Raw genomic sequence first — 13,104 nt, 5'->3', positions numbered from 1 at the left:
CATGCCTCTTTCCTCCCCAAAGCAAAACCAGTGTTATTAATTTCAAAATCCCCCGCCTGCATACGTTGCTTTCCATGCTCTCCGTCTACGACGTGTTTGATAGGAAGATTTATTTGAGAACCAAACGCATCGTAGACATTAAATATGAGATTACTTCAAAAGCTGTGTAAAAGGCGGCATCTGGTTGTGCTTCTGAGTGTCGTCGTGCCGTCGTCAGAATGTGTCTTTGGTCGCCTCGTTCGCTCATCTCTCCCTCTCCGTTTGTGTTTCTGCATCAAAAGCTCTTCAAAGGCAAGTTCTACTACTGCGTGGGTCCGGACGTGAAGAACGTCACGAATAAAACGGACTGCATCAGAGCAGGTTACCGATGGGTTCACCACAAGTACAACTTTGACAACCTTGGACAGGTACGGGATAAAATCATTACCAACAAAAAAAAAGATAATCCCTTTTGTCATGTCTGTATTATTTTAGAACCTGTAAACGTAGAGCTGTCCACAGAATGTCGTTCTCAAAACGTGGGAGATAATTCAGAAAGTATTTTGGTAGAAAATTCTTTTTAAGAATGAAAATGATTCAGTGAAAAACTGTCAGTGTTCAAGATGCAGCATGAATTGACTAGAACATTATAGCACGGGAACGCCAAAGTAAAAAAAAACAAAACAGAAATCACCCATGTCCCCTAGGGGCCACCGTAGATAACAAATGAAGTAAAAGTACAAATTCCCTATTAGACAGGTATGATTTTAATCTAAGCGTGTGTTTTGCCTGTGTTCCTGTAGGCTCTTATGTCGCTGTTTGTTCTAGCATCAAAAGACGGCTGGGTTAACATCATGTACCACGGACTGGACGCAGTGGGGATTGACCAGCAGGTAGGAACAAACGCACGCGGCATTCACTGACCCAATTTTCACGCTCAGTCTAACCGTTCTTAACTCCTTGGTCTTGCAGTCCATTGGGCTTATGCACAGAGTGCGTCATCAGATTTCAATCTGGATCGATTACCTTTTGTCAAGGTGACATTCTGTCTTTTTAGTTGGACGGTATGAGTTCAGTCCTTCTGGTCCTGTGATTCCTCAACCAGTTGGAGTTCCCTAATATTCCCTAACGTTCTACAACAGCGAGGCTCACTTGGAGGCATCGTTATAAAAACCTCCACCAAACTTCAAACAGCTCCTGTTGATCTGAGTGTTTTAAAACTCCAGCTTTCACCCGAAATAACTTTTTCAGATGGTCTTTGGAACTGAGCTGGAGGAGGATCAGTTCCAGTCATCTGCAGTCATTCGCTAATTGACTGCAGCTTTATGTTGTCGATACTACTGCTACACTAATCTATGTGTGAAATTATTTTATGTTTGCTTTTGTGAAAAAAAATCAACAAAGCTGATGGGGATACCATCAAACAACGATGCACTCCTAATATAATGTTGTGACAAATAACCGAGGGGGAATTATATAATACACATTTATTTTAAATGATGTTCCAGCAGTTTTTGAAGTTTTATTTCTAATACAGTCAATATGAGGCTCCAACTAAGTTTGTTGTCCAGAATGATCCCGAAAAATTTTGTCTCATAAACTGTTCAACTCCATTTAGGGACACGTTTCTTAACTTTATGTTTTGCTTGTGAAGGTTTGACCACATTGCAGTAACATAGTTATTATTAAAACGTTGTTTCAAAGATGCCATCTTTAATGCCATTCCACGTCTATTGGTCTGTTAAAGCACAACGTTACTCTTGGTCACCTTCCTAAAATAATGGCCTCAGTCATTTTCTGCCCAAAGTGATTTGTTTTTATGCCTAACGTGTCTTTTGGAAAGATAGAGGCTTTGATTTTTTTTTTTTTTTTTTTGCCACAATATCTTTTGGCAAAAAGTGACTGAGGTCATTCTTTTCGAAAGTTGACGATATGTGAATCTTCTTGTTAACTGATTTGACCTGAAGTGTTTCATGTGTATTTCAGTCCATCATGAACTGATCCCACCACTTCCCTTAGAGGCAGTGTTGGGTAGCGTAGCTCATGTAAGATCAGCAAAAAGAAAGAAGAAAAAGACGAAGATTCCGGACCTGTCAGAACTTCTCAGTTCACATTCTGCAACGCGTTTAGTGAACTACCACGGTGCCTCTTTTCATTTCTCTGAGACTCCACGCTATGAAGATCCCCTCTGCTGTCGCCATGTTTGTTGTCGTCTGAGACGCTCCTCTAAATTTGGAAGCTAATTGAAAAACGCCCTCTAGTGACTCGGTTGCCCATCAACCGTGGCAACTTAATAAACGGCTTCTCAGGTCGAGGGGAGTGACGCTTGACAACGGCCCTATTTACATGCATAAACGGAGCATAAATGGTGCCTTAATGGAGCACATCCGGTGGGCGGAGGGGAAGTTAAAATACTCAGACGGCGTCTTAAGACAAAATGTTCTCTCTCTGTTATTCGGCTTCGGGAAAGTAACAATGCTGTTGTAGCTGATTACTGCAGGTAGACATGCAGGGGGAACGTTTAGGGAACGTGGTTATTCAGTTATTAGACAGATCCAATGACATCAGTATATATATATATATATAAATATATATATATATATATATATATATATATATATATATATATATATATATATATATATATATATATATATATATATATATATATATAAACAGAGGACACTTAAAGAGGCAGTATTATGTGTTTCCCAGGCACATAGTACCAATTTATAGCATAATTAAGTAATTATGTGACCTTCAGAATGCTGTAAATATCAAGTATGACTTAAAAGAAGTTTTACTTTGTAATTTAGCACCTTGAAATTGGCCCTTCATCTCTTTAAAAGAGACGGCGTTTCTTTCTGAAACTTTGCCTTCAGGAAGCAATCACAACATCCCTCCTTTATTAACCCTTTAACAGTGTTTTTAGCAGAGAACTAGCTCCTATAATGAGCTCAGCAGATGTTCAGTTCCACCAGGTGTTTGCGAATTGCTGCTGGCTAGTCTGAAGGAGTTGAGTAGGGCAGGGTTCCTCTGTGAGGTGGAAGCTCTGAAGCTTGGAAGCTGCAGCTCCAAGGAGGAGCTTCATTCTTAAAGGCGGGGCTAGGCCTACCCACGCGTTTTGTACAGCTGACTGGTTGCCATGGGAGATTAAAGTATTTCTCAAACATGCATGAAAGAATCAAATCAACACTCCAGGTATGTTTTTGATGAGAGAATGACAGTATAACATGATGTGAATCTCAAAGAAGTCAATTTTTTTTTCTGCCTCTTTAAAAAGTGAAAAAGAAAGTAAAAGAAAGCATTTTCTTCTCTGAGAAACTTCATCTTTGCAAACACCGCCCACAGTCGCCTCTGCGGTCTGACTCCTCTCTCGCTGCCGGAGCTCTCCTTAGTAACCGTGGCATCAGAGCTGTTGTCCTTTCCACCTCAGCTTTGGGTTAGAAGTGTTTACAGTGCAGCGTTTTCCACAGGAGTGACCATGAAGCCAGAGGATATAATGCAAATGAATCGTCTCTGGTGGCCGTCTCTTAAAAAAACGACTCCATCAGTAAGAGTGGGCATCGTGCTGGATGAGTCAGTCTGCACGTCAGGGAATACCTCACCGCTCTCCAACTTTGCACAACCTGACTAATTTCATTTACACTCCATGCTGAGCTTTCAGCACTTAGATTGAAAATGTGTCTCTCTCACCCCTGACTTTATTGCACCTGAAATAGATTTTTTTTGTTGTTTCCTGATGATTATCTCCTCTTCTCTAAATCACCCCAGGGTTTTTTTTTCTTCCTCCTTCCCATATTGTCTCCTAGCTTCATTCCTGTGTCTCGATTTTTGTCTCTCTTTTGTGTTTAGAGGCTTGAGGACCAATGGGAGTGGTCATTTATGTGGTCGAGGCTTAGTAACGTCGCTGACTTATACAAACAAGAGCTTATTTTATCTGTCAGGAGTCGCCTATAGAAACTCTGAGTCACAAACATGCTGACCTGAGGAGATTCAGAAGGCTGTAATTAAGCACAGGCACAGCTTGTTTCTTGTAGATTTAGCCCAGGCCTTCTAAACATTAACAAGTGCAAATATTTTAAGGAAGCTTCTTAAAGTCTCTCACTGGAGCCCAGTTTTTGATTCGTATCTGATCAAAGTCTACTGAGGATTGAAAGAAACTCAATACTTTCTTTAAGCATGATGCCAAAGGATGGATTTGTAAGCTAGCAAAGGTGTAAACCTGAGACAAACTGAGGGCAGGACTTAGAAAAACACTAAAATCATCTGAACTGCTGAACTCGGCTCTTGTCCAAATGATGCTTAAATACGAAAACCTGTTACTTTGCAAAAACACAAAATCTTACCAAATATTTTGGGTTTAGTTTCTTATGAAAATATCTTCAGACACTTGAAATAGGACAAAACTAGCTTACAAGTTACTTTTTAGCTGCATGCAGAAGCTTGTTTTGTTTAATTCCTTAATATTAATTTAAAAATAAATAAATAAACAAGCAACAATACTTGGAAATATTTTGTGTTTTTCCAGTATGTATCAGGTTTTGATATTGACATTTACACGCAGATGATCCTGTTTTTTTTTTTTTTTTGCACCAGTGGTGTGGAAATGTTATCTTGTCATTTTTTAATTAACTAAAAAGCTTATTTTGTTATTTCACAGTTCAGTACTTTTCATTTATTACAGATTATTTTATTTTCAGCTACATTGCGTCTGTTTTTTTGTCCATACTTGTGGTTTCTTATTCCGTAAGAATCACTTTTTTTCCATCCCAGTCATTTATCATTTCATTTGTTTCTCTCCTCCTCCTCTCTCTAGCCGTTGACCAACAACAATCCGTGGATGCTGCTGTACTTCATCTCGTTCCTCCTGATCGTCAGCTTCTTCGTCCTCAACATGTTCGTGGGCGTGGTGGTGGAGAACTTCCACAAGTGTCGGCAGCACCAGGAAGTGGAGGAGGCGAGGCGCAGGGAGGAAAAGCGCCAGCGTCGCATGGAAAAGAAGAGGAGAAGTAAGAAAGAGAAAGTTGTGGATTGACAAGTAGAGGTAGTAAATTAGGTGAGATTTTAAGAAGTGGTGAGTTTATGAATCGGGGAAGGTGAAGATGTGAGCGGGGAGAAATAGAAGTAGTAGTATAGTTTCTGAACTAGAAACTATAATCTTCCAAGGTAACAAAATTAAAATTGCATGAAGTGGAACACAGAAAAAGCTAAAACCAGAAAGACATCAGTTTAAGAATTGATAAAGTAGAGGACTGATGTCTACTCTTAAATCTTGGCGTGTTTGAGAACAAAATGTAGTCTAAGAAGAAAGTTCTGTAACATACATTTATATTGGGCTGGAAATGTTAAAATAAGCTCCTACTTTTAAAGAACATAGCTAACACATGCTAAAGTCTTCCTGTAAAGTTATTGAGAATGAGTCTTTATTTGAACTACTTAACCTTCGGCTCTCAATTATGAAACTTCTTCCGGGCGAGGGGCGGGGTCACCCTGGACAGGTCGCCAGTCTGTCACAGGGCAACACAGAGACACACAGGACAAACTGCCATGCACACACACACTCACGCCTACTGACAATTTGGAGAGGCCAATTAACCTGACATGTTTTTGGACTGTGGAAGGAAACCGGAGTACCCAGAGAAAACCCACAATGCACAGGGAGAACATGCAAACTCCATGCAGAAAGACTGGGGCCAGGAATCAAACCCAGAACCTTCTTGCTGCAAGGCAACAGCTCTACCAACTGCACCACTGTGCAGCCGCCTTGTGTAGTTTTCTACACTAGTTCTCTTTTTTTGTTTTCTGTTTGTTATTTAGAATAGAATAGAATATACTTTATTGGTCCCCAAGGGGAGAGAGGAGAGTTACTTTGTTGAAAGTAACTCCATAGGTAATAAATACAAAGTTTATAAAATATATATATATAGCTGAGAATGATAATATAGTGTTACGATAATAAATAATATATAATAAAGTGATAAGATAATATCTATTTGACTTTATCGTTTTAATCGTTGGTGTAAATTATTTTAAATGTGCTATACAAACAAATTTGACATTAACATTTTCTATTTGCCTTGCTTTAAAAAAAAACAGTTTCTCCTTTTTTATTTTCATGTGTATTTACTAGCCAACCTCCTTTACATTGTATAGTTGGTGTTTTTTTTATTTTATTTAAAATTGTCTCAAAACCTAGTCCTTTTTATTTTGATCTTTCCATTTATTTATGTTTTAATCCTTAATCTGACATTTTGCCATCTTGTTGTGCAGAAGCCCAGAAACTGCCTTACTATTCTTCCTACGGCCGTACTCGTCTGGCCATCCATGCTCTGTGCACCAGCCACTACCTGGACCTCGTGATCACCTTCATCATCTGCATTAACGTCATCACCATGTCCCTGGAGCACTATAGCCAACCACAGGTGAACACACGTCTTGGTTCAGAGGGATTTTGTGGATTCTTTAGGGCGTCAGGACATCTGGTGATGATTGGCTGTTGGATCTCTTGCAAACGCCTGCTGCAGATTTCTGCCTGCTGTTTGTTTTTGATTATTTTTAGTTATCTCAATAGAGTTTTCTGCTCTTCCATACCAAACGACTGTGATGTAAGTGCACTATGCATAAATCCATTAGAGATTTTCACTGTACAGTAATTAGAACATTTTCAAGCTGCAATACCAATATTGCAGTTTTGAGTATCGGTCCATACCGATACTGACAGAATACCATACCAGCAGGAATAATACAGATTTTGATTATTTATGGGGAATGTTAGAAGACATCTGATCAGGTGATATTACTCAGAAAACAATAGTCAATAACAGTAGGTATGAGAACAACCGACCCATGTATTATTATCCAGTGGGTTTGCATGCAGGTTACAACTCCTGCTGGACAAAAATCCTGGAGAGGACTAAATCCTGGAGAGGACTAAATCCTGGAGAGGACTAAATCCTGGAGAGGACTGCTTCTGCTGGCGTTCTTATATCACAGATTTTAGACAGATTTTATAATCCGATACTCTCTTTTTTTTTGGCTAATATCCAACCGATATCCAATATCAATATCGGATCAGGGCGATACTTATAGTAATCTTGAACAAATACACCAAAATTTCATAGTCCTACATAGAATCATGAAATTACTTTTACTTAAAACAAAAAAAATCATATTTCTTCCAAAATGTTGGAACATATTGATTATTACAGTAGTACTAGCAGTAGACCTGGAGTATTCATGGAGGTTAGAGCACAAAACCCCCTGAAATCTGAAAATACTTATAACTATATTAATAGCTTGAACTAAAAAATTAATGAATGCATAGATTTTAATATTCATTAATAAACATGGACAGTGGAGACCGTCCGTGTTTATTACCACAGTAGCCAACATCCGAGATTACCTTCATATCTGTCCTTAGGTGTACAGCCAATCAGCACCAAGGAAAGCAAAAGGTGCTACTGGATTGGCTGCTTTGTAAATCCCAGCCAATAGCGTGCCAAGCAGCAATGCACATTTGTATTTTTAGCTTCTGGAGCTGCATTTTACTTTCAAATCCACTAAAACAATCAACTAATATGCAAATAGGTTCCATAGGAAAATCATCAATTATGCGAGTTCACATATGCTGAACTACAAAGAGGCAGCGGTCCTCTGTATGGCTTTTCTATTAGTTTACATGATGACTTGCAAGGAGTTTATTATAAAGCTTCATGTGACTGAAGTTGTTTGTAGGATATGATAGAAATTACCGAAGCTTCCTTAGCTTCTGCTTCTCTCCATCTACATGCAAATAAGATTTAATCATCATGTGTTTTCAATACCTCATTAATTGCAGAGCAGTAGCTAAAACAAAACAAAAAACAAATGCTGCGTATTTCCTCTCCAGAGTCGCATATAATTTACTTGTCTGTCTCAATTAAACTCGCCTCTATTAAGAGAGATTTTGTTGGCGAGATCATTTGCTCATTCTGTCAAAACACACTCACTGAGCAACACTCCTCATAACCAGTTGAGATTATGTTTTCCTGAGTTCTCGAGTTAAAACGATAAATAAATGAGCAGCAGAATCAAATGAAACGAACAAAGAAAAAAAAGTCCAGACAGAAGACATATTAAAGTTTGCATTCCTGATGCTGTTTCTGTTTTCACACTTTTATTTTTTTTCTCTTTGAACTTTTCTGCTGTCAGTCGCTTGAGACCGCCCTGAAGTATTGCAACTACTTCTTCACCTCCACCTTCGTCATCGAGGCGTCTCTCAAGCTAGTGGCATTCGGCTTCCGCCGCTTCTTCAAGGACAGGTAGACCTCCGGCTTTCCAACAGATGCCTGCTTCCTCATTTCGACTTTATCGTACATTAATGTGCTTTTTTTAATGGCGTTCTGCTTCTATATATGTTAATACTGGACAATGACAGTGCAACCTAGTTTTTTTTTGTTTGTTTGTTTGTTTTGTTTTTGTTTTTTACCACTGGCAGATTTAACTGTAAAGTAATTTTCAAATTTTACTAGCATGTTGAATGTTTTCACAGTTCTCAGCCAGTAGCCAAAAATTATACTTAAGTAAGAGTAGCACTACTTCAACATGTTTCTACTCAAGTAAAAGTAAAAAGTATCCACCCAAGAAATTACTTAAGTAAGAGTAAAAAAGTATTTGGTAAAAAAAAGTCTACTGAAGTACTGAGTAATATTTAAAAATTATGTCATCAGATGAACCAAAATATAAAGTTAAGTGGAAATTTTGGTATTTTAAGAACCAAAATGACAATAATCTTTGTACGTAACAGAAAAATAACAAAATCAGCTAAAAGAATATTTTTCCAAATCAGTTTCTTTCGATAAAAACTCATGAAACTTTAACAAAAACTGCAGGTGTGTGTCTGAGTGTGATGAAGTTTTGGTTAAAACATGTTTGTTGTTCATTCAGTGGGTAGAGAATCCAGAAATTTTTCTCAAGTAAAAGTAGAGATACTTCAAAATAACATTACTCAAAGTATAGCGTAGTAAAAACACTCCTAAAAGTACATTTTTTCAAAAATGTTACTCAAGTAAATGTAACTAGTTAGTACCCAACTCTATGGATGAATTCCTGAAAGCATCATTGATGTGATCATAGACTGCTGGGCAGCTTCTTAATCATTAAGAAGCTAAGACTTAATGTGTTGATTTTTGTGTCTTTTTGTCTCGTTATGAAAAGCCTGAAGCCAAAGTTTCATTTCTCGTCTGTCCACTTCCAGCAGCAGAAAAGCCCCAAAGTTACGACGCTGCCAGCCTTCACAGTTGGAATAATATTCTTGGGCTTGTGCAAGCTTCTCCGTTTCTCCTCCAAATGTACAAAAGGTCATTAGGAAATATTTCCCAGATCTGAGATCTTTGTCCCCAAGAGGATTTGTCAATTGTAATCTGGCTCCATATCCTTACATGATGGACCAAATGCTATTTTATATTTTATATTTTTTAGGTAGCAAATATTACGGATTCAGTTTATCGGTAACATTTTTTCTTTAAATACTGCTCCCATCTGCACACTGGTTTGTTTGCAAATATCACTCAGAAATTGGCAACTTTTATGCACAGTTGAAACCACTGAATAAAAAAATCTTCTGCCAAAGTTTGACCCAACTCATACAATTTAAAACATACTGACCCCATGTGTATAAGCTTTTGAATTTGAGGAAAGTTATACACACACACACACATTTCAATTAGCTATTAGCATCTTCACTCCATTATTGTTATTAATATTAATGACAGCGCCAGCCTTTCAAGTTATGGCCAAATGGTAGTAATTCATCTGCCGGGTTAGAAAGTCAACCAAATTGCGCACAGAGTTCATACAAAGCATTAATATTCATTGCAAAATTAGTATAATTTAGGCATTTTGTATGTGAATTCTTAAATTTCAGCACTACACACTAATTAGGCAAATCTCTGCTCCTTTTTTTGTCTGATTAATGTCTAATTTAACATCTCGGATATTAGAGATTTTGTTGTGTGTGTGTGTGTGTGTGTGTGTGTGTGTGCAGGTGGAATCAGCTGGACTTGGCTATCGTTCTGCTGTCGGTGATGGGCATCACTCTGGAGGAGATCGAGATCAACGCCTCCCTTCCCATCAACCCCACCATCATCAGGATCATGAGAGTGCTCCGGATAGCGCGAGGTAATTCCCCGAACAGTCGATGCAACAACAACAAAACAAAGCGCAGAGACAACAAACGCTTCATACCTCAAGCAGCTGCATCACTTGTTTTGCTGTCTCTGTTGCTGCTAAATAAAGCTGATTGATTAGCGGTTTTAAATGTCTCCCGTTTGGCACTTTGCTTCCTCATATTTAGAGGAAATTAAAGCAGACCCCCGTCGGGGCTTACAGTGTACTTTAACTTCACACTGAAGAGGATGAAGTCTAATTACATCAATCTTGTATAATCCTCACCCGTTTATGTTCACCCTTTGCCCTCCGCTGGGTTGCTGAGGGACTGCTGAGAGGACCCGCGGGTAATATGCTAATTGCTTTGCAACAGCTAGCTGTAATTTGGAAGCGAGAGGGGCATTTGACCGTGCCAGGACTACAAGTGACTTTCAGCCTTTTTTTTTTTTAATGCTCTTGTTATACTTGCCACATTGTCTGAACTCTGGAAAAACCTTCCTTGACTTCTGAAAACGACACAGAAAATATTTAAAGTTGATGTTATCTTCTGTATTATGACTAAACTGTTATTATTATGTCATGTGCCACCTTTTTGTGTTTCTGTCTGTTTATAGAATGTTACAAATTTTGTTGAAGGGAATGTAAATTTGATTGACTAATACGGTTTGAAAATGCACTCTGCAATGTTAAAAATCTATGAGAACTATTAGAAATTGATACCTAGGTGCCTTTTGAACTTTATGGACGTATTCATGCCAGCCCGGTGATTTCTGCTTTAATCTAATTCTAGTTTGTTTGCTTGGAAAGTCTAGTTTGTTAGCACAATCAAACTTCAATGCAGACAAGAAAATTGAACTCTCGTCGGTTAAGATGAACTCCTGTGCATTTCGAATCCATATGTGACCAGAGATCGCTCCAAAAGCAGGAAGCGGACCATAGCACAAGGTATTCTGGGTAAATACAATCAAAACAAATGTGCTAGAATAGTACTAGTGGGAGAAATGTCTTTTGACAACAGTAAAATCCTTCAACCGCTGAAATGTGATGCCACTCCACTTTTGTCTACATTTTGTGAAGGAGACAGATGCGCTCATGTCCTCTTCAGAGGTTTCCATGTTGTTTTCTTCAGTGATTCTTGATGCAGCGCCACCACAGGCCAGGAGGGGAACAGGTTGCTCATAGGGCTCAGTTCGTTGGATGCATTGCGATGTGAAAGCAAACCACAGCAGCTGAAAATGCAACAAAATATGTTTGGTCCCCAATCGAATTGAGTCTACCGGGTATGAAAACACCCTGTAACAATAAAAGTATTACGCTAACAAAAACCCTATTCTGCAAAATATTTTTTCTTTCTGTGCATTGTTATTAATTCTGGCATTATTGTTCCATGTAGTTTTTGCTATGGTGATTCAGCTTTTTTTTTTTCTATCTCTGGACTCATCAAACATCACAATCATCTCAAACAGTTTTGTCTTATGTAAGCAGAGCACAGCTGACTAAAGCTCCCATATTTCCGGCCGTCGAGCACACAGCCAAACAAACACAGAGCCTTGACATTATAGCTCTGCCAAGCCCAGCCGCCCCTGCCAGGGACCCAAGACTAATATTGAAGTCATCATTTACAGATCTAATATTGAAATCCTCTGCAGCAAGCCATTCACACAGACTCCACCAATCTGAGAGCAAACACAAAGCTTCAGATTTGGAATCCCTTCTCTGGGACAGAGCCAGGGATGTTTGGATTTTAGGATCTGAGCTGCTTACATTAAGGTCTTACATGGACTGGCAGCGGCATTTTTGATCCGATCGCCACAATACGAGCCAAGAAAGGAGAGGAGCAACCAGATATTTTATGTAAACATAAATGTGATGATACCTTTGCAGTTTCTCCTCTGGCTGAGATGTAAATGTTTTAATTTGCCACATCCTTTAGACTAAAGTTGAATCTCTCCTTCTGGGCTTTTAACTGAAGATTACTATGGGGCAATAATAAAATAAAATGTGTATTACTGCACACCAATAACAATTAAACTGCCTTTAATTGTTATTTATTGTTATTTAATGGCATATCAACCTTTATCTTGTAATTATTAAGCACAACTAGTTTTTTTAAATGACTGAATTCTGCCATAAATGTTTTTTCAGTACCCAACTACTGTACTCATATTGCATCTGATCAGAATGAGCTTTTGTTAAATACCTTTTATAGGAGAAGTGTAAAGAAAATGATGTTTCTGCTGTAATAACATAAAAAGTGTAATTTATCCAAATATTTTGATACACCAAACTATTTTAGTGTCACAAAGTGACAGTGCTGAGTGTTAATATTTATCCAACGATCAGTTTGTGTTGAGTCTCCAGACATTTACCACACACACGTTGCCCCATAGAACGTTTTTTTTAAGTGTGTTAGGGTCTGTTTGCATTTTGGAAAATGTCTTTGAATGTCGACAGGTCTGCCATTGACCTGGATTTCTCCAAAATAATTTCTGCCGGGCCAATTCACACTAACAGCCGCTTCGTTCGGCTCACCACTTCTCTCTTCGCAGTGGAGGACGGTTGTTTACAACGCAGGCTATATCCGCTAAGCTTCCGAGCGTCAAACTAGCATAACATCGACACGTCCAAACTTTAGCGACTGGGTCAAATTTAACAGAGTCCACGCCGCCAGGAAGCAATCGTTTCTCAACGTTGGAGGGTCCAACTATATTATGCTATATATTATGCTATATAGCGGCTATTTAATGGATATAAAGTGCTACCGTGTCTATCTATTATTTTTGTTTTTTAGTTCCAACGAGTAGCATGAACTTTTTTGTAAAAGTAAAGTATTTTAGAATACTGCACTTCATGACTACAGTCTTTGTAAAAAGATATTCAGTGCATTTAAAAAAAATCTGTCTTTATGTTCAAATTACAATCATAAAACAATTTCCATTTCTATAAAAACTTTAGCAATAGAATATATTTGTAAAC

The 13,104-nt window shown here is 38.3% G+C and overlaps 1 protein-coding gene across 1 annotated transcript in view; it reads left to right on the top strand.

The window, feature by feature from the left end:
* cacna1ib (calcium voltage-gated channel subunit alpha1 Ib) overlaps positions 1-13,104 on the top strand; it is a 95,064-nt gene that overhangs the window by 55,968 nt on the left and 25,992 nt on the right. The window contains exons 19-24 of the mRNA XM_088009149.1: positions 282-407; positions 783-872; positions 4,799-5,006; positions 6,247-6,404; positions 8,173-8,282; positions 10,007-10,140. Of these exons, the coding sequence (XP_087865275.1) occupies positions 282-407; positions 783-872; positions 4,799-5,006; positions 6,247-6,404; positions 8,173-8,282; positions 10,007-10,140 (826 nt within the window). The remainder of the gene's footprint in view (positions 1-281; positions 408-782; positions 873-4,798; positions 5,007-6,246; positions 6,405-8,172; positions 8,283-10,006; positions 10,141-13,104) is intronic.

Source organism: Poecilia mexicana, unplaced genomic scaffold (genome assembly GCF_051168715.1).
Source record: "Poecilia mexicana isolate PSO_F unplaced genomic scaffold, ASM5116871v1 scaffold_2, whole genome shotgun sequence".
Classification (NCBI taxonomy): domain Eukaryota; kingdom Metazoa; phylum Chordata; class Actinopteri; order Cyprinodontiformes; family Poeciliidae; genus Poecilia; species Poecilia mexicana.
Note: the sequence above shows the minus strand (reverse complement) of the source record. Positions and strands in the feature narration are given on the sequence as shown.